We start from the raw sequence: 26,298 nt of genomic DNA on the forward strand, positions 1-26,298 counted from the left end.
ATGTCAAAAAATTAGAATATCGTGAAAAAGTTCAATATTTTTTGTCAATTATTTCAGAAAGTGAAACTGGTATATTATATAGATTCATTACACATAGAGTGAAATATTTCAAGCCTGTGTTTCTTGTAATTTTGATGATTCTGGCTTAGAGATAATGAAAACGCAAAACTCAGTGTCTCAGAAAATAAGAATATTACATAAAAAGAAAGGATATTTTAAACACAAATGTCAGGCTTCTGAAAAGTATTTTCATTTCTATACGGCGTGGCATGGAGGTGATCAGCCTACGGCACAATGTTGCTTTTATAGCAGCCTTCACCTTCCTCTTGACAACAGCCCATAGACTCCTATGGGGTTCAGGTCAGCCCAGTTTGCCTGCCAGTCCAGCCCAGTAACACCATGGTCATTGAACCAGCTTTTGGTACCTTTGCCAGTGTGGGCAGGTGCCAAGTCCTGCTGGAAAATGAAATCAGCATCTCCAAAGAGCTTGTGGAAGCATGAAGAGCTCTAAAATGTCCTGCTAGATGGCTGCTATGTTGACTGTGGACTTCAGAAAACACAGTGGACCAACACCAGCAGAGGACAGGGCCCCAAATCACCACTGACTGTGGACTCACATATTGAACTTCTTCACAATATTCTAATTTTTAGAGACACTGAGTTTTGGTGGTGGTTTTCATCAAAAACAGGCTTGAAATATTTCACTCTCGTGAAATGAATCTATATAATGTATGAGTTTCATTTTTTGAAATTACTGACAAAAAATATTTAACTTTTTCATGATATTCTAATTTTTTTTAGATTTACCTGTAAATGTTTGGATAAAAAACAGTTTGTCTGGTCCTTGTTTAAAGTTTTAGACCTGGTCCACTTAAAGATGAATTCCCTCTTGTATAATATCATCATCTTGTTGTGTCGGGGAGAATCCCAACTGTCTTCAGTCTGTTCAGTTTTTCTCTTCCGTTTGAGGTTGATTGTATCCGTTGCTGAAGTTGAAGCTTTTACAGCTTTCAGTTGGGGGTCGGGCTGGTTGGTATGAAGGAACAGGCCTCATGCTGCATGTTAAGGTCTTGTCCTGCAGCGACTCTTCTGAACCATGAGCGGGATTGCTTATGAAATGACAAAATAGTCTGTGAATATTCAATTTTTTTTGGTTTCATATCTTTCAAATGGCAAAGTTGCTGTGTTTTTTTGAAGCAGCTGTGGTGTTTGATCAGCTGAAGGACTCCTTGTTGAATTCAAAGGTTGTTCCAGAGGACCTTGTTGAGTTACACAGTCTGTGGAGAGTCCTGGAGATGCCCTTTGGCCCACAGCAGAAAACCCCGACTCGCTTACTGAAACCAGAGAGAGAGAGAGCGTTAATACATGTAATAACACTGGAGTCTTACTCCACCTGTGGACATTCACTCTCTACTTACTGCTTATTGGTCTTCCCAATCTCATCAAACATTAACTTCCACCTGGGTCGACCAACCAGCACCCTCGAGGTGAGTGGGCGGTACTTCTCCTCAGACATGCCCTAGAAAATACAGTGGATAAGAAAAACATCTATGTTTTTTTAACTTTATTTTAACAAAACTGCGATAACTAGTTTGTTTTTCACTTTTTCAGTTGATGTGGCAAACTTGTTGGCAAAAGAACTGTCCAGTCATGGAAAAACAATGAATAGACCACCCTTGTTTTCTTCAGTGTCTTGTTCATTTTGATGCCTGATACAACTAAAGGTATATTTGTTGATAATAACCAAAATCATTATCAAGAAAACCATGGTACAAATGTACCATTAGTTGTACCAGGCATTAAAATGAACAAGAAATTGAAGAAAACAAGGGTGGTCTAATATTTTTTTCCATGCCTGTAGGTTAAAAGATTCCCACTCTTCCACTTCTCTTGCTTTCACCTGCTGACCTACAAACAGCAGCAGCCTGTGCTCTCCAGTTTAAGGGCCATTAAATGTTATCTGTCTTACAAACAGCTGCAGGCAGGTATCAGCAAAGCAAAGCAAATTCAGGGACTGACAAGGTGCGATTAAACTAAAATAATGAGCTGCATGGGTTGTATGTGTATCAGCCAAGTAAACTATTGATATGTTGAACCTTGTCACAGTTTAAAATTGAGCAATTTTAGATTAAAAGAATTGTGTAGGTGGTAAAAGACTGATAATGTCATTTTACTCCATTAATATGAAGCAGATTGCATTTTCCATTGTCAAACACTTCATTCTTTTAATTACTGCTGGTTCAGTTTGTGTGAGACTCACTATATCTCAAGTCATTTCAATAGGACATGGGTGTGAGACAAAGGTCTGGCTAGGGCTATATGGACCAAAAGTCATATCCCAATATATTATTTAGGCTGAATATCGATATACGATATATATCCCGATATTTTTATCGCAAAGTGAGAGCAAATGTTCAGTCAAAGTCAAATATGACATGTCAAAAGTAGTTTTATTGAAACTGTTTATTTAAGTGAACATAAATACTGAATAACAACAGGAGTAGCTTTTTTAAAAAAAAAATCAAAGCTCCATAAAGTGCACATTTAAATAGAAAGAAAGGAAAATATCTTAAATGAAAATAGCCTATGAAATAAAATAGGCCAATCTTTTTCTGAAATAAATATATTTATATGAGAAAAGAATAACAAACATTAAAAAAAGAACTAAATACAGATATATGTGATATGATGTAATTCCATATCGCATTTAAAAATATGTCGATATATCTTTTATATCGATATATATCGCCCAGCCCTATGTCAGGCAGTGCAAACATGTCTTTTTGTGGTCGGCCAGTAAATCCTGAGTCCTGTTTGGAACCGTTTTCACAGAGCAGCTCTGAGACAGGTCAGAGGGGTAATACAACACCAACTGGTGTTATCTGATCTCCTGCCTTAACCAGCGCCTGTCTTACAAACTGAGATCAATAAAGCTGGAAGTCTCTGCAGAGTAAGAGCTGGAACCATCCCAAATCATGAAACATAACCACTACATGTAGCGTTTTGCATGGTTCCCCTGTAGTAGTTCTTCTTTTGACAGGCCTCTGATTCATGACTGACTAATTTTATGGCTCAGTGGAAAGCAGTTCAGAGTGCAAACGTGCTGTGGAAAAGTGTAACCCTCCCCGTCGGGGAATTGAACCCCTGTCTCACTATTCTAACGAGGAGTTACTGCAACATGATTTTAAAAAAATAGATAAGTATAAAACAAGAATAAAAGCTGTGAATTGAAAACACTGGGGGTTAATTTCTATTGAATCCACATATATGTGTAACACCTTAAATAGATAGATCAACAAAGTGGCTTGACTCCAACAATATATAATAAATGCTGGTGGAAAACTAAGCAGGTATTTACAGTATGATCAAAAATATGTCCAAACAATCGATAAAAATCTAAATTTTATTATAGGAATTGTTTTATTTGTTTGTTTATTTGTGTCTTTTACAGAAACTTAACTTAAAGTAATAATTTCTGTCAATAATGAATTAATGATCATAAATGTCTCTAATAGCTGTTTTCCAAAGCAAGACAAGGTGAGGGGAGTTTGAGTTTTAACATAGATTAGTATAGAAATGCTCACACTGATACAACTTGACACAATAAATACACTGTAGTTCAGAGAGACAATAGAAAGAGAGAAAACTTGAATGTGCTTATTCTCTCTCTGTCGTTGACTGCCCTCTAGTGGTGAGCTTTAAAAAATAAACAATAGCTGAAGACGAACATCAAAAGCTATATGTGTGTGTGTGTGTGTGTGTGTGTGTATGTGTGTGTGTGTGTGTGTGTGTGTGTGTGTGTGTGTGTGTGTGTGTGTGTGTGTGTGTGTGTGTGTGTGTGTGTCACACCTACCTGCAGGTTGTCAGTCTGACTGACGTACAGTTTCAGATTAAAGTAGTCAGGTCTGTTTTCCTGCCAAAGCTAAATGGAAAACACAAACATTTATACATTTCAGTTTATCGGAGCTGTGATGCATTTTGTCATATTCATTCAAAGGTTTTTACGATATTTTTATGATAAAATGCAACATTTAATTCTCAGCTTCCCTTGAAATAGGAGATGTAAAATGAGTGACCACAAGATGGCGTAAGACACAATAAACCTGAAATTGTTTGGTCAGTGTATTCACTTGATATTTCATTTCATTCTAATATACAGTCATGGAAAAAAAATCATTAGACCACCCTTATTTTCTTCAATTTCTTCTTCATTTTAATGCCTGCATAACTATAATCTGTTATAATCAAGAAAACCATGTAAAATGTCTAGATATCAGCTCTTAAATTAAACTCTCATGAGCTATTTGTGTTGTTATCATAGTTGTTACAATGCTCTAGTACTTTTATCCATGACTGTATATGGTTAAAAGAAAATATTGCCTTAATGCTCCCTCAGGCATGTATTCTCTGCCCAGCTGAGTGTTTCAGTATGCCTGTAACAATAATATGCAACATGCTTACAAACAAAAACAAATCTTTGACAGTAAACTCATTGGAGTTTGAGTTATGCGGAGGTTGATATCATGACAGAACAAGTGATTTTACTTGATCACTCCACAATTCTACATAAACTTTGTTTCACTTTAATGGGACTTTAAAAGCACAGGTGCCACAGTAACGACTTCCCTGCTAATCTGCGGTCTTTTTAACCTTCGACCTTCCTCTTCCCCTTAAAACCAGACAAACTTTCTTTGACCTTACTGAGAGCAAAAACACACAATGGAAAGTTGCTAGCCCTAATAGCCTGTGGCAATCGGATTATCTTTACTGGTAAACTGGTTTAATTTATAGTCAAAGCAGGGACATGGAGAAAAAGAGAAGCCAATGAACTACTTAAGTCCTTTCATAAAGTGAATCTTCTGACTTAATGTTGGCATTCAGGCACTCAAAAACACTCAATGCTGGTTAAGCAACTAAAAATCTCTGATTATGAATCACAGTTTAGCTCCCACTTGTTTTAATTAATATTCAGACTTTATCCTGACCTTGTGATGAAGTGCACACAACAGCTCAGCAAACCAGTAAAAGGACTGGAGCTCCCGGCAGACCCACACAAAGTACAACCTCTGCAACCTGAAACCCGTCCAGCCGTCTCTGGGTGTACAGCAGGGAGGAGAAACAAGGAAACATATTAATGTCTGCTCAAACAGGTCATCATTTATCAGTATAATATGATATTTGTCTTCATAACTCACAGCAGAGCGTGCAGCACACAGGCGAACGGCGTGACTCCTATTCCGCCCGCCACACAGACGCTGACGTCGTAGTTAAACACTTCCTCTGATGGACTTCCAAAGGGACCGTCCACGTAAAGCCTAAACATGCATGTGTGGACAAAAAGACAATCAGAACAAGAACAACTGGACAAATTTACACACATGTAGTTATAATATTCCTTCAGGGTCAAACACACATAAGCAGATAAACATCCTGCATATGAAATCCCACAGTAGACACACACACACACACACACACACTGACAGACACACACACACACACACGCACACACACTGACAGACGCACACAAACACACACATACACACACACAAACACAAAGACACACACACAAAGACACACACACGTGATCTGTACAACAGCTGCTTGAACACTTGTGTCAACAAAAAAAACACACACACACACACACACACACACACACACACACACACACTGATACAAATTCACCATGCATTTCTCTGCATTTAGAAAGTATGTCTGAATATGCTCAACAAAACTACACATGAAATTCAAAACTGAGTCCAGAAAATGATTAGTAATGCTCCAGCAGTCTTTACACACCCCGACACCCACCACAGGGCCAAGTGCGGCTTGGCTCAATGTTCCTGTCACATAATCACGAGCACTGTGCTCGGCAACACTTTGGATAACTTTTTATTTATGGCCAAAAACATTGTGTAAACTAGAATGGCACTCGTGGAGCGCAGACCTCCACCCAGGCTAGTGGTGCAATCGTGTGCTCCCCGGATGGTCCCGTTGAATGAGACTGGAAGTTCTGACTTCAGTGTGTTCGTGAGTTTGAAGTTGCTACGCTGAAAGAATTAGGGCTGTGCTGACAAAAAATAGCTGATAAGAGTTTAATTTAAGAGTTGATATCTAGACATTTCCCATGGTTTTCTTGATAAAAACCAAAATCATTATCAGGAAAACCATGGAAAATGTCTACATATCAACTCTCAAATTAAACTCTTATCAGCTATTTTTGTTGTTATCATTATATTTGTCCAAGCAAATGTACATTTAGTTGTACCAGGCATTAAAATGAGCAAGAAGCTGAAGAAAACAAAGGTGGTGTAATAATTTTTTCCATGACTGTGCCACTAATTAACCCTTACCCTTCTGACCATAAGTGGGCACTGTTGTACACCTCAGCCCAACTAACAGAGGGCTGTGGGTTTTGATGGTTTGTTTAGCTCTGGTTTACTGTCATAAAACAAACTCATCTCCTTCTCTATCTCTGCCTATCGCTCTCTTTCGCTCTCTCTCTCTCGCTGTGAAACACTGAGCAGGAAGGGCACAGGGTCAGAGGTCACGAGGTCAAAACCTCTGACCCCCGTGTGATTCTGAGCTTTCATGAGAAATCATGTCAGCCACATCAAACACACACACACACACACACACACACACACACACACACAGAGAAACGCACTTGGGGTATCTCCTCTGTTGCACCATGGGAAGGATTTCCAAGTCTATCCTTGGTCCAGGAAGTAGCAGCTGTGTGAAGCGCTCTGAGGGGAGCAAAGGAAAGGAGACGGTTTGCATTTCACATTATTTCATCCGCTGATATAACTCTCTGGATAGTGTCACAAAGACTTTCATGCTAATGTTACTGTACAAATATTGCCATATTTAGAGGTGTCCATACATTCCAACTCAATGATTTCCAATTTGTACTAACAACATGTGGCCATGGCAGATTAAGGGGCCAACACAAACAAGCCCACTTCCCTTCCTGTGTTCTGAAACTGCGTGTGGATATGTACAGTAGCAAGTGGAAATGAGTGTACGTGTTCTAGCAAATGTCACAGGCTCCCAAAGGCCACAGCTTCCTGAAGAGAGTCCTCTATGAGTCTACAGCATACCAATGCATTTAATGCAGTCAAGTAAAGTGCAGGATAGTGTATAAAGGAGGAGGTGTTCTTGTCATTGACTTTACCTTTTCTCTGTTTTTAAATGTAAAAACATGTGTGTGTGTTTGTGTGCATAGTGAGGACCTGAACACGATTTTAACCAACAGAGTGAGGACATTTTGGTCGGTCCTCACTCTTTATAGTCTTGTTTGAGAGTTCAGACTTTGTTTTAGGGTTAAGGTCTTTGTAAGGGTTAGGATTGGGTATTTAGTTGTGATGGTGAAGGTTACGTTAAGGGTTAAGGTAAGGGGCTAGGGAATTCACTATTCCAATGAGGGCCCTCACAAAGATACAAGTACAAGGATGTGTGTGTGTTTATGTGTGTGTGTGTGTGTGTGTGTGTGTGTGTGTGTGTGTGTGTGTGTTTGTGTGTGTGTGTGTGTGTGTGTGTGTGTGTGTGCGCGCGCATGCAATAAAATTGTGGGAACCCTGCATACAAAAATAGTGAGACAGAGACAGAGAGGGACACTCTAATAATAAAAGTTATGAGGATATGCATCCTTCCCAGAGAGACGGGACGGAACCATCCTGTCAGCTCTGATAGGGGCCGGAAATCAGGGCATGTGTCTATTTATCTGTCCTTTTATCTGTGTGTTCTGCACATATAAACAGTTCTGAATGTAAGTACCCCCGTGTCATGTATGTGTGTGTGTGTGTGTGTTCACCCACCGGTCCAGTCTCCCACGACCCGGAGATGGATGCCAAAAGTTTCCTTGTTCTCTGTGGGACACTGCAAAGAGTTATAGAGCAGACAGTGAGTCACGACAAAATACACACATGTGCACAGACATACACACACACGTGCACAGACACACACAATATATTCTCCCAGTTGTTGAAAAGAACAAGATGAAGACTTTGACATACACATGCAACAAAGACACAGTCATGCACACACAAACCAGCACACATCCCCAGTACATTGCTACTCTTTTCATCAAATTTAACAATGCACACACACACACACACACACACACACACACACACACACAGCCTTCCTGTTGGCAGACAGCGTTACTAGCCTCAGGGGTCTGTCTGCTCTCTGTCAGTGTGATTCCCTGCCCTCCTCCTCAAAGCTCCATAACACACCAGGCATAGGCATGCACATACTGAAGTGTGTGTGTCTCTTTGTGTGTGTGTGTGTGTGTGTGTGTGTGTGTGTGGGTGAGTCCATTCCTGTATGCTGACTAAAAAGAAAATTGTTTGTTTGTCTCCTGTTTCTTTCTCATACAATCTGAACTAAATCTGAAAACATTAACAAACAAAGTGAAACAGAATATAAGTGGACGGCCAGGCTGTCACTCAAGTGCCTGCGAGGCAGCAGAGGAGGGCTGGACGTGGAGGGAGACAAAGAACTGCATGTTCTTTGCCGGCGGGTAGAAAGTTTAAGAAACTGTTAAAACACATGTGTGTGTTTGCATTGTGTCATAAGCGAGGAATGTGTTGCATAAAGTCTTACTGTTGTGAGCGTGAAGGGATGGTTCTCAAATGAAGAGACACCTGGACAGTTTAGAACAATATACTGAGAAAGAGAGGGAAGAGATGGAGGACCGCGGAGGGAGAGAGAGGGGGGGGGGGATTAGAGAAGGGGCATGTGGAAAGAAAAAGGGGGAAGATAAACAAAGGTGCACTTAATAAAGAATCAGATTCATCTTTTAGCTTAAGAAAGAAACCATGTTACACTCAATTATCAATCAAGTTTTAGTGAAGCAATTTAAGACAAATTTCCATTAACTTGTTTGGAAAACTAGACTACAGCAAAGTATCATCAGAAGTTGGTGCTACAGGCTAAACGTGGCTGTTAAACATCAGTAAACAGAGAGAAGAAGGAGAGTTTGCAAACCGGACAAGTCGCCTTCTGCCTTCTACTTTCTGTCGTATGCTTGTTCGATAAATGAGGGCCCATATGATTAAATAAATAAAATGAAGTCATGGGTTCTCACCTGTCCGGGACGAGCTTGGAAGTTCTTCTTCAGCATGCGTAACTCAATGACATCACAGGGGTGCCTGATGACTGTCACTATGGTAACAGGGTTGCTGCTCCGGATGTATCGGTACAAGCGCTCGGCACAGTAAAGACAGAGAGGACCGGACACCCAAAGCCACGTCTGCAAACACATCGTTATGTTGAGAAGTAATTAAAGCAGTTCAAAAAGACAGTTTGATGTCACGTAAACAGCAAATAAAATCCAAGTTATAACAAACGGTAGTCTTCTTTTAAGGCTGAAACATGCTTCTCTGCCTGCACATATGTAAAAATTCATGTGGCATTTTACTTCCATACTGCCACAGAATTTGAATATAACGTTGTAAAGTCTGTCCGGAAGTTGGACCAACTGCTCCGTCTGTTTGTCACGCTGGCCGCACAACATGATGTTTAGAATATTACTGTAACTCCCTCCTCTCCTGTCTGGCATCTCCCAAAAATCCCTTTCTCGCCGCCAGCTGGTTTAGAACACAGCAGGTTGTCTTCTTACCGGTTTTAACCAGGCGGCAATCTCCGTGCCTGAGCATGGAAGCCACCAGGAAGTGCATAAAACCTGCAATTCACCGAAAATTCCAGTAGGGGGTGTTAAGTTTGGCTGCAAAAGAAATCTGCCCATTCATTTCAGTGCTAAATTTGAAAACTTCTCACTTGATTTATTACCTCAGAAAAATTTTTCAGGGACAACACTATGGTCTCAATCGCTAGTAAAAAATCTTCTTCAAGACAATTTGATGTCAATAGTTCTAATAATGGCCCCATTTAGAAGAAAATAGAAGATAAAGAATCGTATGATTTGGGGCGTTTCTAGCTTTGATTGACAGGTCACTGACAAGGCGAGCCGTCACCAGGAGAGAAGCAGAGCGTATCCACGGCAACGTGTCAATAAAGTTATATATAATGTTATATAGATAGAAAACAGGACGTTTAGCGGTTTGGTCTCATAACTTTGACCCTTTCACACTGTATTTTCACTTAATGACAGTTTATTTGAATGTTTTGTTCAGTAAAAATGTCTTGTTCAGTGTTTGGTTGGACTAACAGACACTCCAAGGAGTCGCTGCTCAGTTTTCTGAGGTAAGAAAGATACATTTTGTTTTTGTTTTTTTGCTAGCCAAAACTAACATCCCAGTTAATGCTCCAGTTAATGCTAACATGAATAAGCAGCGGCTTCTCTCAGTCGGGTTGCCGGTGTAGAGATGCGTGTAGTCAGTGTCGTCATATCCCTCGCGCTCCGCCCCAGTCCAATTATGGTCTGCTCCGCGTATCGGAAACATGATGGCGACGCAAGATGGCGACGAGTGTAACGCTGAACTCGAGGCTTCCAACGGGCAGTCCACAAACCAATGGGTGACGTCACGGTGACTACGTCCATTATTTATATACAGTCTATGGTTTTAACAGACGACATCACGTCACTCTGATTTTAGCTTCTTTACACTGGCTCCCTGTTCGTTTTAGGATTTATTTTAAGATTTTACCGATCACTTCTAAAGCTCTTTTAGGTCTGGCTCCTAGCTATTTAACTGAGTTATTAACTCCAGAGTCGGGGCATTCTCCACCAGAGCACCCCAGCTTTGGAACGAGCTGCCCGAGGAGATAAGGCGCACAGAGTCAGTAACTTCTTTTAAATCACTTCTTAATACCCACTTTTATAGACTTGCTTTTATGTAATGCTTTCTATTTCACCACTCCTTTTACTTCTTCACTTTTTACTTTTTTACTCCTTTGACCTTTTATTTTCTGTGTATCTGAGAATGTCTTGTTCCTGCTCTGTCTTTTATTGTTTTTCTTTTAATGTAAGAATTGTTTTTAGCCTTATGGCATCATTCTCGTTGCGATTAACTGCTCTCTGTCCAAGCACTTTGTAAAGCGATGTCTTTAAAAAATTGCTATATAAATAAAGTTATTATTATTAAAATAAAGTTATTATTATAATCTGTAACCCAAAACATGTTTCTTTGCACAGACCTACAGTGAAATTTGCATGTGTAAGCATAAATTTTCGCTCACAGGCTTCATGGATCATGTCCCCTGAAGTAAAAATGGATTCTTGCTGTTCTAGTAGTAAGCAGCTCAAAGTTGTTTGTTCGCATTCACACATTATTAGTGCATCTTTAGCTCTAGCACACGAAGCTTTGGGAATCTGAGGTGTCCATCAAGGCTTTCTATTCTCCCTATTCTTTCACGAAAAATCCAAGGGGTCTTGTGAATCAAACTCAGCCAAAGAGACCATATTCATGAGAACACATACACAATCTCTCCACCTTTCTTCCACACCGTCTGGTGTTTCTTTGTTGGTGGTTACCTGTAGCAGACTAATTGCTCACAACACCAGTAAACCCTGCAGAGCACACTCGGGTTTTAGGGGGATTTTATGGAACCAGCTCGTTGCTTAACGACCATGTGCAAACACATAATCAAACACGCGGGAAGAAACACACACAAACACACAGGCCTTGATGTAGGAAAGAGGATGCCTGCCCCTCCCTCACAGCCGTACACCTCTAATAAACAGGACCAACTCCCTCCAACACCTCCCAAATACTCACACACATGCTTACACAACCTCTACTACACACTTACAGGTACAAACAACTTCTTCAGCATGCACACAAATAAATACAAATGCCAAGATACCGCCCACACACACACACACACACACACACACACACACACACACACACACACACACACACAACACACACACACACACACAGACCTGGGGGTAGTGTGGCTGAAAATGAGCCTCCTCTCCACATCTCCTTTCTTCATCTTCACCCTGCTCCAGCTCCTCGCCCTGCTGCTCTGAGCTGCTCTGATTGGCTCTTAGGCAGCCAGGAGGGTGGGACTCTATGTTGGTCTGATACTTCAGAGCTCCTCTGATAGAAAAGACAGGAAACATGATGACGTTAGTAGAGTTTTTTTAGTGTATGTGTATGTATGTATATGTACCTAGCATAAAATGAGACAAGTTACAACATTTAAACAAAGTTATCATGAGCAATTAAATACAAATACAGCCATCACAACAACACTGAAGGGGCCTCAGTAGCGACTTATAAGGAGCATTCACACCGACCAAGCGAAGAGATTTCTTTGTCCTTTAGATTCGATTTAAATTCACTGATTGTGATTAGTACAAACAGTTTCAAATCCTTTTGTAAATTGTTCCATGATAAAGGGGTGTAACTAAAAGCTTTCTTACCTAACTCAGTTCTCACTCTTGGCTCCAGCATCTGTACAATATTTTGAGAGCGTAGACCATGTTGAGTTTGGTTTCGACACATGAATGTCGAAGGATTAGTATTTTTGAGGTGTGGTTAATGAAAAACAGCATAAATCTGGTTTCATCCAATGGGAGTCCAGATAGTTTGAACATTTTACAGCATATTTGGACTTTGTGATAAAAACAAAAAAATACGCAGTTTGCCTGTCTCAACTTCCTTTGGACTCGCATGATCCCAAAAATACCAATAACACTTTCACTTGTTTTTGAAGTGTCATTGCTCTTTTCTTTGGCCAACCCTAGTGACATTTTACTCTCAACATTAGCAGAGATTTGAAAAAAGTATGCCACTTCACACACAAGGTAGCTGAAGAGTGATTCTGTGCGTAAGCTCATAACTTACAATGTCTGATGGACTAACCACTGCTGGGTGATGGTAAATGATTAATAACTGTGTGGTGCTTGGGATTTTTCAGGAATGTGGCCACAGACACGCAGTTTTGGGGTGGGCTATAGGCTTAATAACCATTGTGGTATCTTACTTGACGATAGTGACATTTATTTAATTGAAAACCTTTTGAGTTTAATATAACACAACAAAACACTGCACAAAGAGAGCAGGCATGTACAAACAAACCTTTGTTCTACAGCTGAATGACGTTAAGGAAAGTAGAGAAAGTTCAGATTTTCCATGAAAATTTGATATAATTTGAAATAAAAAAATTTGAAATAAATTAAAATTAAAGCTGCAAGCAGCGATAAACGGGCCCGAGCAGATTGGAGCCGTCGGGGGAGCCGGCCATTCTAGGTACAGCAATCGTTGAAGGGGCGAGGTAATCAAGGACTCTCTACAACAAACAGTTCATTAGTTAGGAAAAGGGGGCGTGGCTAATCAAAAAGGGCAGGGCTTTATGAAATATTGTTATGTAGAACTGTTCAGTGATGGACCATCATCATGCATGACAAGTTTGAGGCAAATTGGACAATGTATGGTCAAGTTATACAGTCTCGTGTTTTATGCCAAAACGCCATATTTTGCCGCCATGCCATGCCCACATAGCGTGACGGTCTGCAAAGCTTTTAACTGTTGATGTCAAAGGCCTTTTGATGGTTCTGAACAAGTCCAAAGTTGATCGGATTAAATCTGTAGGAGGAGTTCATTAAAGTATGCGGCGTGGAAATGGTGAAAAACGTCTAAAACGCCATTCTCAATACAAGATGGCTGACTTCCTGTTCGTTTTTGGGTATGCCTTCTTGAGACTTGTTGGTGTGTCTTCCCATGATAAATGTATGTATATAGCAAATTACGTGTCTCTACGACAGACCTGTTGTAGGGGCTCAATTCTAGGGGGCGCTAGTAGGTCATTTTGCCACGGCCATTTCTGAAACCAATGAAATACCTACATTTTTGACAGGATGAATTTTGAATTTAGTTTTTGGAATATGATAAAGCCCTCAAAAACGCGATTCATATGCCGTAATAATAATAAACGGACCAATTTCAATAGGGTCCTCGCACTGTTAGTGCTCGGGCCCTAATTAATTTTGTGTCGAGTATGCAAAATAAGTCAGGAATATGGCCGACTTTCAATAAAGATTTACATTGCATGCTTTTTTGAAAAGCTCTCATTTTGTCAGTGAGTCTGAAGTTGCTGATGGGAAGGTAGAGATGTCTCCAGCTGGCAGTGGGAGTTTGAAGTATTTGCTGACATTCATACGTGAAGCAAACTCTTATCTTGTCTTGTGGAGGTAGTGGTTGGGACGGAGACAAACTGTACCATCAGCACAGGAAAACTCATGCAGACTCATACAGAGATAAAGCCACATGCACACACGTTAAGATTTAGTGCTTAGCCCCGAGACCTACCCGACCATGTGCACCATGAGGATAATGTAGAAGACAATGAAGAGGTTGTGTGTATACCAGAAGATCTCATAGTTGGACAGCCTAAAAAAAGACATAATAACTTTATTTATTTTCAAAGAAATTCTTACTTCTTAGTCCCACAAAGGTTTGTTTTTAACAGAGCGATAATGAGTAATAAGTTAGGTGTAATAGGGGATAATGGCATTGTAACATGATAAATAAGGAAACAAGAGAATGAGACACAAAGAACAGAGACAACAAAAGAAGAAAGCAATGTCAGAGTTTGTTCAGGACCAGACGCACAGACTCCAAGCTCAGAGCCTGAGCAAGCAGGACATCAGAGGTCAGTATTAAAGGGGTCAATACACAACGACCCCCCCCATAAACACTGCAAACAATGAACATCATCAAACCCTGTATTCATCCTCTTTTACTGCAACTTCTTTCATGTTTGTTTTCTTGAAATATAGCCTGTTTCTGTAAAGGGACACCACAAGGACTGACAACTTGGTTCAGTCATGTAAGGGGGTGATTGCCTCAGAATTCAGTGATGTTAACTGCAGAAAGATCATAAGGATTTGAAAAGTTAACTGAACACAGCCTTAGATTTGTTGGTATCTTGGATACAAGTGCAATGTTTCATTGACTGGCTCTGAAAAAAACAAACCAATTGATTTAACTGAAAATCATTTTCCAGAACCCAAATAAATAAACAAATATACAACATTTTCAAACTAAGAGGGACAAATTGTGTGTATACCACATTTTGTATACCTTAACATATACAACCAGTACAGCTACAGGTGCATCTCATCTCATTATTATAGAATACATTTAATAATCAGAGCACCCACAAGAGTGTAGCAAGCATTGGTTTTGGCTATTAAAAAAAACATTATTTCCATTATATTTTAAAATAAACTAATAACTTAATAAAAGATGGATTTTTTTCAGTCCTGTTCCGATCTTTCACTTTAACAAACTGGATTGAGGTTCTTCCTTATCCTTATTATCTATCTATCCCCTCCTCCGTGGGCACAGTGACTAAAAAATCCTCATAACTGTGTAATAAGCAATGATGTTAAAGGGTAGGAATGCTGATGCAAAGTATTGTAATTCACAGAATATGTTAATAACCATGTGAGCATTAATGTGGATCTGGATCATTGTGACTCATTATATTGGTATTCTTCCACCGCTGCAGCCACTGACCCCAAACTCTTATCTAAAGCCTTAAGTGGTCTGGAAAAGCCTCTTAGCCTCTGTTCAATTACTGAAGAAAGCAGGGACAGCACATGCACACACACACACTTCCAAGTCTCACACACCTGCATGGGTTACACACACACACACAGACACACACACGCAGAGTGACCCACTATGACCTGTGTAATGACAGAGCTGTGAGTGGAAACACTTAGTGAGGATTTGCTCTCGAACAGACCTCAGTAGGCATGTCTCCTTATGGTGTCCATCTTGAATTTCTCACTCACACACAAGATGATCTCAGACAGAGAAACAAAGGCGGACAGACGACACAAAGAGACACGCAGATAGGCAGAGATGCAGAGACGCAGAGAGGCATAGGCACAAAAACTGTGGTTGTATTCAGAGGAACGGACGCCAGGCTCCGATATGGCTCCCAATCCTTTCCATTTAAGTTACTCACTCAGCAAATGCATGCACAGCCTATGAGAGGACTTTACACATTTAGGAGATTTTCTACAAATGGAGGTTTGGCTGACCTACCGTACGCAGTAGGAGGAAGATGTGAACATCAGGAAGAGGATGAGGACCAACAGGACGCCGGTGACTCCTGGGACTGAAAAGAAGCAGACAAAGTCAAATTAATTTCCCAGAACATTTATGTACATGTGAGACACATGTTAGGGGGCAATCCAGTTTCACAGCACAACGTGAAATAGTCACGAAATTGAATCTATTGAATCGTGTATATGGACACAAATTTCCACCTTTTTTTGTCACTCAGAACAACTTTCAAAACCAATATATTTTAAATGAGATGTATCGTTCTTGCCTGTGACATGTATTTCTCTCTTTTAGTTCGGACCATATACTGTATAAAACCGGAAGCACAGAAGCTGTATTGGTTTTATTCTCTCTTTTTTTCATTGTTTAAACTTAAATTTAAATCACAACATTTTCTTTACTTCCTGCCCTGTTTTTAATGAGCAGTTTTCATCAGTGGTTCCTTCGAGTCAAAATAAAGTATGTATATTCTCACCGTTAATACATTGCAAAGTAGTGTTATGATTGCTAGTTGTTGTTTATTTTCTAAGAAACACCGTTTTTCTGTTTACAACTTCTGTGCTTCCGGTTTTATACAGTATATGGTCCGGACTAAAGGAGAGAAATACATGTCACAGGCACGAACGATACATCTCATTGAAATACATCGGTTTCAAAAGTCGTTCTGAGTGACACGAAAAAGGTGGAAATTTATGTCCATATACACAATTCAATAGATTCAATTTTGTGACTGTTTCACGTTCTGCCGTGAGACTGGGTTGTAGGGGGGTGCCTGCTGCTAATGTTTTGTCTCAATCTGAATAGCTAAAGGTAATCTAATCATCAATGACCATGTTTCTGAATATGAAAATATTATTTTTTTTATTATTTTGGTTTTAGAAGCATTCTTTGGAAATGTAAAGTGCATTCCAAATGCGCATCTCAATCAGGTTTTTACCAGTCCACTTGTCTATATTTATTCTTATGTTAACCGGAGTATGCAGAACTGCATGTAAACAGGAAAATTCAGTGGAATATTCCTTTTCATTAGCCATGTAAAAAGCTTAGCAGGAATATTGTCTTTTTCGTATTAAAAAACAGCAAAAACTGGAACATTTTTTACATGTGAACAATTATTGTTACCCCCGTCAATCCAAAAACACTGGAACTATGTAAGTAAAGCACAAACAATATGGCTTTAATTATGACATATGCTATAAATTGAAGGGATTTAAATGTTAGCCATGAATAAAACCTGAAAATCTGAAGTGAACCTATTTTTTGTTGCTTTTATCTAGCCTCTCTCCTCCTCCTATACTTAAAGGACTAAACACGGCATGACTTCCTCCTCTCATCTTGGCATAAAGCCACACTAATCTGCAACACATTTACCACCATCACTGCTGCACACACAAACATCTTGTTTTTATAAAATAATACTGTGTAAAAAAAAATGTAGTTCTTCTTACTTGTAGTCAAAATGATCAGCTTGGGGTCCTGGGAAGGAAACACAAAAAATATATCATTGCCCACTTTTTCAGATATAAATAGGCGAGGTGCAGGATTGCTCTTATGTTCTCTTTTATCATTTTTTAAACAACTACTTACATAACTTTTCGTGTGTTCAACCAAGTGAAACAAAATTAATGCCTTTGAGGAGATTGTCGAGGGTGTTTGAAGCATACCTCGGCCTTAAGGTCAAGGTAAGATTTGGGGTTGGACGTGTCATTGAGATGGTTATGGTTAGGGGCCATGGAATGTATTAAGTCAAGGAGCGTCTTCACAAGTATTAAGTACAACATGAGCATGTGTGTGTGTCTCACCTCTCCTCTGTAGCGAGCCAAGTTGAGAGCAGGAAAGTCGTCTGAGTAGCTTGCACTGAAGTTGACAACATTCACCAGGTGGGCAGACACGTGTACGACTACAAAGAAGAGAAAGGGTTGCATTAAAACACACAGACAACCAGGACACAAACAGAACAGCTCCTCTCCTTCAAACACACACACACACACTAGGCCTGTCATGATAACACATTTTTTAGGACGATATATTTTCCCAGAAACTATCACGATAAACGATAGTATCGTTGTATCGATGTTGTTTTAGTTTTATAACGATATTAGAGCATAATAAGTACATCCTTTTCCACGGCAATTAATTTTTAAATCTCGGGAATATTAAACATTGGAATTGAAATGTGGAAAAGAAATATTAAAATATCCTAAATAAATAAAACATAAATAAATTAACTACAACCAAAACAAATAAAATAGACTTTCAGGCTCTGTTAACAATAAATTGCACTGAGATAATCAAGATAATCAATATGTATCATAGTATTTTATTATGAAAATAACATATAAACAGCTGGAATGGCTGCTTGGGATATATAGTTTTTATTTTTCGGCAATTCGTACTGCCTGTCAAACATTTGTCACATTACTTTAAACACAACACAAAACAAGCACAAAAAGTCACACATGTATTGAGTCCAGAAAAAAGACAGACAGGCCTAACACACACACACACTTAAATACTAATTACTAAGGTCAAAGTGAACTGCTAGCGGACACTCTTACAAACATCTTTTTGTCTATTCAGCAGAAAGTCAGCAAAACATCCTCCTGACTCACTGGTTGGAAGGCGCGCACATACACACACACACACACACACACACACCTTACATCATAGGCTAACCATGCAGCAGTTCGACAGCTGATGGAATTAGAGGGCGTAATCATGAGACACAAGGGTCCTTTTTTCTCACTTACATCCTTTCTCACTCCCACTCCCCTCTCACCCCCTCTTTCTCTCTCTCTTTCTTCTCTCAGTCTGTGTCTCTCTCTTCCCTGCTTGTCTTGTCATTTGTTATCTCAGAACTGTGGAACTCCGCTCTTAAAACATGAGAGCTTTGTCTAAATCGAAGAGACATGCATGTGTGTGCGCGTTAAATGTGTGTGTGTGGTGTTGTTGAGTAGAGAAGTGAACGGCGTAAGACTTAGAGATGATGACATGTCAAAGTAAATTTCCTAGTCAGCAGTGGTGGAAAAAGTAATCAGACCTCTTAGAGACAGACCTCTGCAGTAAAAGTACTAAAACCAAACTGTGAAATTAATCCACTACAAGTAAAAGTCCTGCATTCAAAACTTACTGAAGTAAAAGTACAAAACTATCAGCATAAAAATGTACTTAAAGTATCAAAAGTAAAAGTACTCGTTATGCAGAATGAACCCACTCAGATTGTTTTATATATCCTAAATATATTATTACATTATTTGTGTTGATGCTTTTATGTAAGCACTGTTTTAATTTTGTAAAGACATGGCTCATGTAATAACTTAATATATTGTTCTAAGATGTTTTTGTTTTAACTCACTTTAAATGTGCAATGCTTTTTATGTTAAATTTAAACCTGGAAAGTAACTACAGTTGTCAGCTAACTGTAGTGCAGTAAAAAGCCAATAATTGCCTCAAAATGTAGTGGAGTAGAAGATAAAAGTTATATAAAATTGAAATACTCAAGTAAAGTACAAGTACCTCAAAATTGTACTCAAGTACAGTATTTGAGTAAATGTACTTAGTTACTTTCCACCACTCCTAGTCAGTGTGAGAAGCACTCAGCCTCTGAAAATAATTCTATATATTCTGGGTTTCTGGAGCTCCTTTTTCTCTGAATTTAGAGCATAAAGTCTTTGTTATGAAGACATGGGCGGTTACCATGCTTGTAGCATTTTTCAGAAGACATTCGATCAGGTTGCATGATGGGAAGTGTAGGATGTGGAGTTGCTGTGGAGTTTGACCCACATCAGGGACTGAAGTCAGGAATGTTACCCTCTGCTGCTTTGATCCTGATCATGCTTTTTTTAATCTGCCTCCATTGATTTCCCTGATTTTATGGAAATAAATACAAAATCGCTGAAGAATCCATTTAAAATCAATCCTTGCTACGGTGGAGCAAAAATGCTTTTTAGTTGTTGAACATTTTAATTCAAAAGTGCCTGGTTACATTTAAAAGCTTTTAGAGCCTGCAAAACTCTGCTTGGTGTTTGCAGACAACAAAAGGTTTTGTGTCTGAGTTCTACATCCTAATACTCATCACAACGTCACTACTTTAGAACAGAAGAGGACCTCTGTACAATGACTGTATCGCTGTGAGGAAATGCACACAGCATGTGGTTGTATGCAGGTGGCCAGTGCTGACTTAGGTTGTCTTTTTGTGAGAAAAACAGTCCCGTGTTACTGTGCTGATATGAAGCCAGAACACCAGAAAGAAAACTCCCAATTTGAATGAAGAGGAAGAGGCATGTAAGGCAGGGTCCCTACGGAAACCCAGCTGTTAGAAGCTCCCATGATGTCATGAGGACACTCACAAAAGCTAAGCAGGAAAAACACACATGACCAGCTGGAGGGACATCACAGCTGGTACGCCAGGAATGCTGAGCCAGCCTGGGTCCATTTATCCACACTTCACACACACACACACACACACACACTAGTACATGGAGATATATGAGCTGTGGTGATAAGTGACAGTTTTTACCAGAGAAGATGCAGATGGCAACTCCACATGCCACATGGAAGGTCTTGCTCTTGTCCAGCAGTCTGCGAGTCTCTCTGCTCGATACCTGCATGAGTGTGTGTGTTATGACACAAACAATATTGTTACTCTCACCCGTTCTCAACCTGTTTTCTTCAACCTGGTCTCACAGAAATCCGTGAAATAGCCACGGATTTGCTTAACTCAAAATCCGTGGAATAGCCACAGAATCACTCAAATTTCCGTGAAACTGACACAGATTTCCCTACAATGCAAGTTAATGACAGTCATATCCCGTGGCTATTCCAACATACAAAGTGATTATGTACATTCACTAAGTGAATATTTAGAAAATAAAACATATATTTCTTGCTAGAAATGTGATCAAAATCCATTTTTATGCAGAAACTAAGTCAAAATATTGATTTTTTTCACCAAAAATGAGAGAACTGTCCGCCATGTTTTTTGTTCTGACCGCCGGGACCTTGAAAGTCACGTGACTTGGAACAAACCAATAGCCACGGGATATGACTGTCGTTAACTTGCATTGTAGCGAAATCCGTGTCAGTTTCACGGAAATTTGAGTGATTCCGTGACTATTTCACGGATTCCTGTGAGAACATGTTCGTTTTCTTATATAACCAAATTGATGTGATCAGGTTCATTCTCATTTGACGAGGTCAGCCGATGGTGGCCAGATGATGCTACCATGTCCAAAATCAAAAAGAGGACATTTATTTGTTTGTGCCATAAATCATTGGAATAATTGTCCACTGAATATACGTAAGCTGAACAGCAAAATATCTTTCAAGTACCATTTGAGAATGCACAATTTAAATTTGTGAGGAGGGAATGGACTGTATGAATGTAACAATGAATGTAATAACTTACTAGAATAATTTCTGATGATGTTTTAATGATGTCTACTATGTTTCATTGTTTTTACATTATCGTTGTTATATAATTTATTTTTATTTATTTTTTTGGACCCCTGGAAGACTAGCTTGTCCCATTTTGGTGACAGCTAATGGGGATCCTTTTAACAATAAACAATAAAAATCTTTATGGCTGTGGTTCAAAGGAAATGCAATACTACTTATCCTCCCCCAGGTTTCTTCCATTTTTCACATAAAAATATTACTTAGAACTAAACACATGAAAAATAATGTATTTTAAAAATGTGCAATATGTCATTTTTTGACACTACTCACACTCTCAATCAATCAAATCAATGACAAAAAATTGGAACAATGCTGTCACACACGCAGTCAGGTTTGCTTCAGTTTTCATTATTCAGATGGTTTTCACCAGGAGCTGAATCATCAGTTTTCCTCCTCCTCAAAACAATCAAACCCAGTAATTAGCGAGTAAAAGCAATGAATAAAGCACTTTCACATTAAACATCAGTGTTTCTCTGATGCTGTTCAGCACATTAGGGGCTCGAGCTGAGCTGCTGTGAGCGTTTGCTCACTTGTGTCTCTGATGATTTAAGATCCAGACGTTCAGGAGGTTTTACCAGGAGCCAAAATTATCTGCAGATCTCCTCGTTTTGCAGGACAAATAGACCCGGTAATTTGAACTAAAATCACTTCATTTTGTTAAAATTCGAAGTTAAATACGAGAAGAGATTTAAGTGTATTGTAAAAACGCATTGAAACTGGAAAAAACAACTTCTCGCAGACAGTCACACTGCTGATGCAGGACACCACTGACAGGTGACGGACATGGAGCGTGTCCTTGATTATAATTACAGATTTATCTTGGTTTGAAACTTATTGGAAACATTTGGGATAATGTAAGTAACTCAACAAAATATGTAACCTACAGTCATGGAAAAAATTATTAGACCATCCTTGTTAATGCCTGGTACAAATAAAGGTACATTTGTTTGGACAAATATAATGATAACAACAAAAATAGCTGATAAGAGTTTAATTTAAGAGCTGATATCTAGACATTGTCACTAGCACTTATTGCTGCACTAATGGCTCTTATTGCACTATACCTTGATTGTTTCTCCATTTTTTTCTGTAGGTCACTTTGGATAAAAGCGTCTGCTAAATGTAAATGAAGCCATTTTCCATGGTTTTCTTGATAATAACCAAAATCATTATCAAGACAACCATGGGAAATGTCTGGATATCAGCTCTTAAATTAAACTCATATCAGCTATTTTTGGTGTTATCATAATATTTGTCCAAACAAATGTACCTTTAGTTGTACCAGACATTAAAATGAACAATAAATTGAAGAAAAAGGGTGGTCCAATAATTTCTTACATGACTGTAGGTCTAGCTGTTTTTATACATTTTAATGTGGAAACGGTATATATAATACAAAACAAGTGACTCAATATTAACCCGAACCCGAACCCGAACCCTAAGAAAATTTCATAGTCTCTTAAATCCTGCAATCTTTCAAACTGACATAAGTAAAAACCTGGTGAAGCTGCGCATTATTCCCTCTATCTTTGTTTCCCCAACCCACCGTCCTCAGTCTCTTTCTCACCGTGTGTGTTCCTCGGACAAAGGTGAGCAGGGAGCGACACATGGGCAGCAGCACCAAGCTGCAGTTCAGGTTCAGCACCGACGCAGACGCCCTGCTGATGCACAGCCCTGCCTGGAAGAAACACACACACATGCACACAAACACACACATTGTCAGGTTGCTGATATGGGGCCTGATGCAGCGGATGGAAAGTGATTAGGGTCGACGGATTAAGATGCACACTTTTGAGCTGTTCCTATTCAGATTTGGACTATTCAATGTGTGCACTAAGGGCTTGAGGCATGACTTCCCCGCCACACAGAGTTATTTAAAACCATCTTTGTCCTTCTCAGTATGGACAGCTAATATTCCTTCTCCCTGCTGAGGCTTTGGCTTTAAATAGAAACAGTCATTTAGTTTTGTTAGGATGATCACACACACACACACACACACACATTTCTCTTAGATAAATTCAAATGATCCTTTTAAAAAATCTGAAATGACTGAGGTTGATCTGTTTTAAATGATAGTCAATAAGAGCAAACATTTTATACTTGTAAAAGAAGTTTAATATTAAAATAGTTGTAATTATTACTGTTTCCTACACAAGCAACCCACCGGTGCAATGCTGAATGCAATTAAACTGTGTGCAAAGACAGATATATGAATTTCAGATTAATTTCATGCTTTTCTACTGCAATAAAAACAGCACTCGAAGCCTTCTGCTTCATCTACTGTGGCTTGGACTGTACCTCGTCCATTGGTTATTTTGGGCAAATGCATCTGCCGAATGATTAAACGTAAATGTGACAATTCGACTACATCTCAGAGCATCCTGTCTGGCTGACACAGCACCTGACACGAGGATGAAAATAGTGCAGTTCACCTGAAGTGACATGGTCGGGATGTCTGCTATGCAATCTGACTTTACAAATCTCAGGCTACAGCTCAATAATCAAAGCTGTTTTCAAGCGGAAACACTGGATGTTCTTTGGCGTCTACTAAACTCAGCACATTTTAACAGTTTCTTGGCAGCCTCTTTGAGCACTGCTGGTGCTGTCTCTGTTCATTATCCCCGAGAAAATCAAACATCTAGAGTAAGAGATGGAGGTGTGTGACTGTGTTGATCAGAGAGAGAGAAAGAGAGACAGGTCATGTGTGAAACTGCTGAAAAGGTGGATGTGAAAAGATGTTCTTACATAGAACATCGAATTGAATCTGCGGTCATGGAAAAAATTATTAGACCAATCCTTGTTTTCTTCAATTTCTTGTTTATTTAATGCCTGGTACAACTAAAGGTACATTTGTTTGGACAAATATAATGATAACAACAAAAATAGCTCATACAAGTTTAATTTAAGAGCTGATATCTAAATATTTTCCATGGTTTTCTTGTTAATCATTTTGGTTATTATCAAGAAAACCATGGAAAATGTCTAGATATCAGCTCTTAAATTAAACTCTTATCAGCTATTTTTGTTGTTATCATTAAATTTGTCCAAACAAATGTACATTTAGTTGTACCAGGCATTAAAATGAACAAGAAATTGAAGGAAAAAAATGGTCTAATAATTTTTTCCATGACTGTATGTTGGAGAGAGAGGTGTATGACATGCCACAAGGACTGGAATCAAACCGTGAAATGTTGTGGTTATGTGCGCTGTAACATTCAGCTACGGAGACGCTGACACAACACTGTGATTAACTTATATCCCATTTAGTGTTTACTGTTGTGTACAGTGGAGGCTTTATTTACATTATGAATAACCCTGAAGTGTTCCATACTATAACTGTAGCAAACGTGACTACAGGTAGGCGATACATAGGCCTGTCACGATAATTACTATATCGACTTATCGTTTTTTTCTGGACTCAACATATCGACTTTTTTGTGTTTTTTTTGTGTTGTGTTTAAAGTAAAGCTGCAAATGTTTGACAGGCAGTACGAATTGCCACAAAAAATATATATTTCCAAAGCAGCCATTCCAGCTGTTTATATGTTATTTTAATAATAAAATAATATAATACATATTACGATGATCTCATTGCAATGTTTTGCTAACAGAGCCTGAAAGTCTGTTTTATTTGTTTTGGTTGTAGTTGATTTATTTATGTTTTATTTATCTAGGTAGGATATTTTAATATTTCTTTTCCACATTTCAATTCCAATGTTTAATATTATCGAGATTTAAAAATCAATTGCTGTGGAAAATGATGTACTTATTATGCTCTAATATGGCTATAAAACTAAAACGACATCAATACAGCAATAATATAATTTATCGTGATAGTTTCTGGGAAAGTATATCGTCCTAAAAATGTGTTATCATGACAGGCATATCGGTATGCACGCCCCTTAATTCAGTGGTTGTGTCGTGTTTTACATGAATTGCTTAAACCGGCAGTAATGGTTATTTTGAGGGGGCAGTGGAAACCAGTTGTGAACACAACATTGACATATGGTTGGCAGAAAGCTGTTAATTCACACATCCAGCAGCTACAGAGTAAATTTAACATTAATTTAGAGTCATGTTTGTTTTAAATCTAATGAATGTTAGTCCAATATTCATTCTCTTTTAGCTCTGTTTTTGGTCTTCACCTGCCCCTGAGAGAAACATCTCACACTTTATGGCTAAAAACAAAAAACAAAATAACTCTACAAGACCAGTGAGAGTGAATCAGTGTTAATACACAACAAACACCAGTTGCAAGTGATTAAACAAGGAAAAGTACAATCCAACTACAGTCCACAAGTACAAGAGAAACGGGCACTGCATGGTTTCTGAACTATAAGAATGAAACACACAAACAGGTCAAAGTGAGAATCTACATATAGCATGTCAACGTTAATACTAGCATACTTAAAACTTGTCTGTCACCTTTAACCTTTAAAAACTTCCCACGCACATACACTCAACACAGCTTCCCAGAAAAAGCAGCTGATGGCAAAACCACAAGCAGGAGATCTGATATCCTGCTTTCTGTACATCCCCAACACCCCAAACAACCAAAATGAACGCACACACACACACACACACACACACAGACACACACACACACACTCTGAACCATACAGGTAAAGGTGATAAGATGCTTTTTGAAGTTAAATCTCCTCTTCAGTAGGATTATACTTTGAAATACATCTCGATCTTGCACGAGCGCACACACACAAACACACACACACACACACACACACACATAAACTTGAGCCCTCTGGCAAGGAACTCAGTCGAAGCCAGCGGCGTGCCCACACTTGCCCCTCTCTCCCCTCTGACTCCCACTGTACAGGCGGTGCAT

The 26,298-nt window shown here is 39.1% G+C and overlaps 1 protein-coding gene across 1 annotated transcript in view; it reads right to left on the reverse strand.

Annotated features, from left to right (window-relative positions):
* Positions 1-812: 812 nt before the first annotated feature.
* The window catches only part of LOC131970144 (NADPH oxidase 4), a 30,297-nt gene continuing 4,811 nt past the window's right edge, over positions 813-26,298 (reverse strand). The window contains exons 3-18 of the mRNA XM_059331437.1: positions 23,023-23,133; positions 20,518-20,602; positions 17,801-17,898; positions 17,447-17,474; positions 15,978-16,050; positions 14,229-14,309; positions 11,855-12,014; positions 9,092-9,256; positions 8,608-8,670; positions 7,818-7,878; positions 6,665-6,746; positions 5,196-5,315; positions 4,986-5,094; positions 3,854-3,922; positions 1,419-1,519; positions 813-1,334 (exon numbers count right to left, since the gene is read on the reverse strand). Coding sequence (XP_059187420.1) covers positions 1,214-1,334; positions 1,419-1,519; positions 3,854-3,922; positions 4,986-5,094; positions 5,196-5,315; positions 6,665-6,746; positions 7,818-7,878; positions 8,608-8,670; positions 9,092-9,256; positions 11,855-12,014; positions 14,229-14,309; positions 15,978-16,050; positions 17,447-17,474; positions 17,801-17,898; positions 20,518-20,602; positions 23,023-23,133 — 1,527 coding nt within the window. The 3' untranslated portion in view covers positions 813-1,213. The remainder of the gene's footprint in view (positions 1,335-1,418; positions 1,520-3,853; positions 3,923-4,985; positions 5,095-5,195; positions 5,316-6,664; positions 6,747-7,817; positions 7,879-8,607; positions 8,671-9,091; positions 9,257-11,854; positions 12,015-14,228; positions 14,310-15,977; positions 16,051-17,446; positions 17,475-17,800; positions 17,899-20,517; positions 20,603-23,022; positions 23,134-26,298) is intronic.

This window comes from Centropristis striata, chromosome 4 (genome assembly GCF_030273125.1).
Source record: "Centropristis striata isolate RG_2023a ecotype Rhode Island chromosome 4, C.striata_1.0, whole genome shotgun sequence".
Lineage (NCBI taxonomy): Eukaryota > Metazoa > Chordata > Actinopteri > Perciformes > Serranidae > Centropristis > Centropristis striata.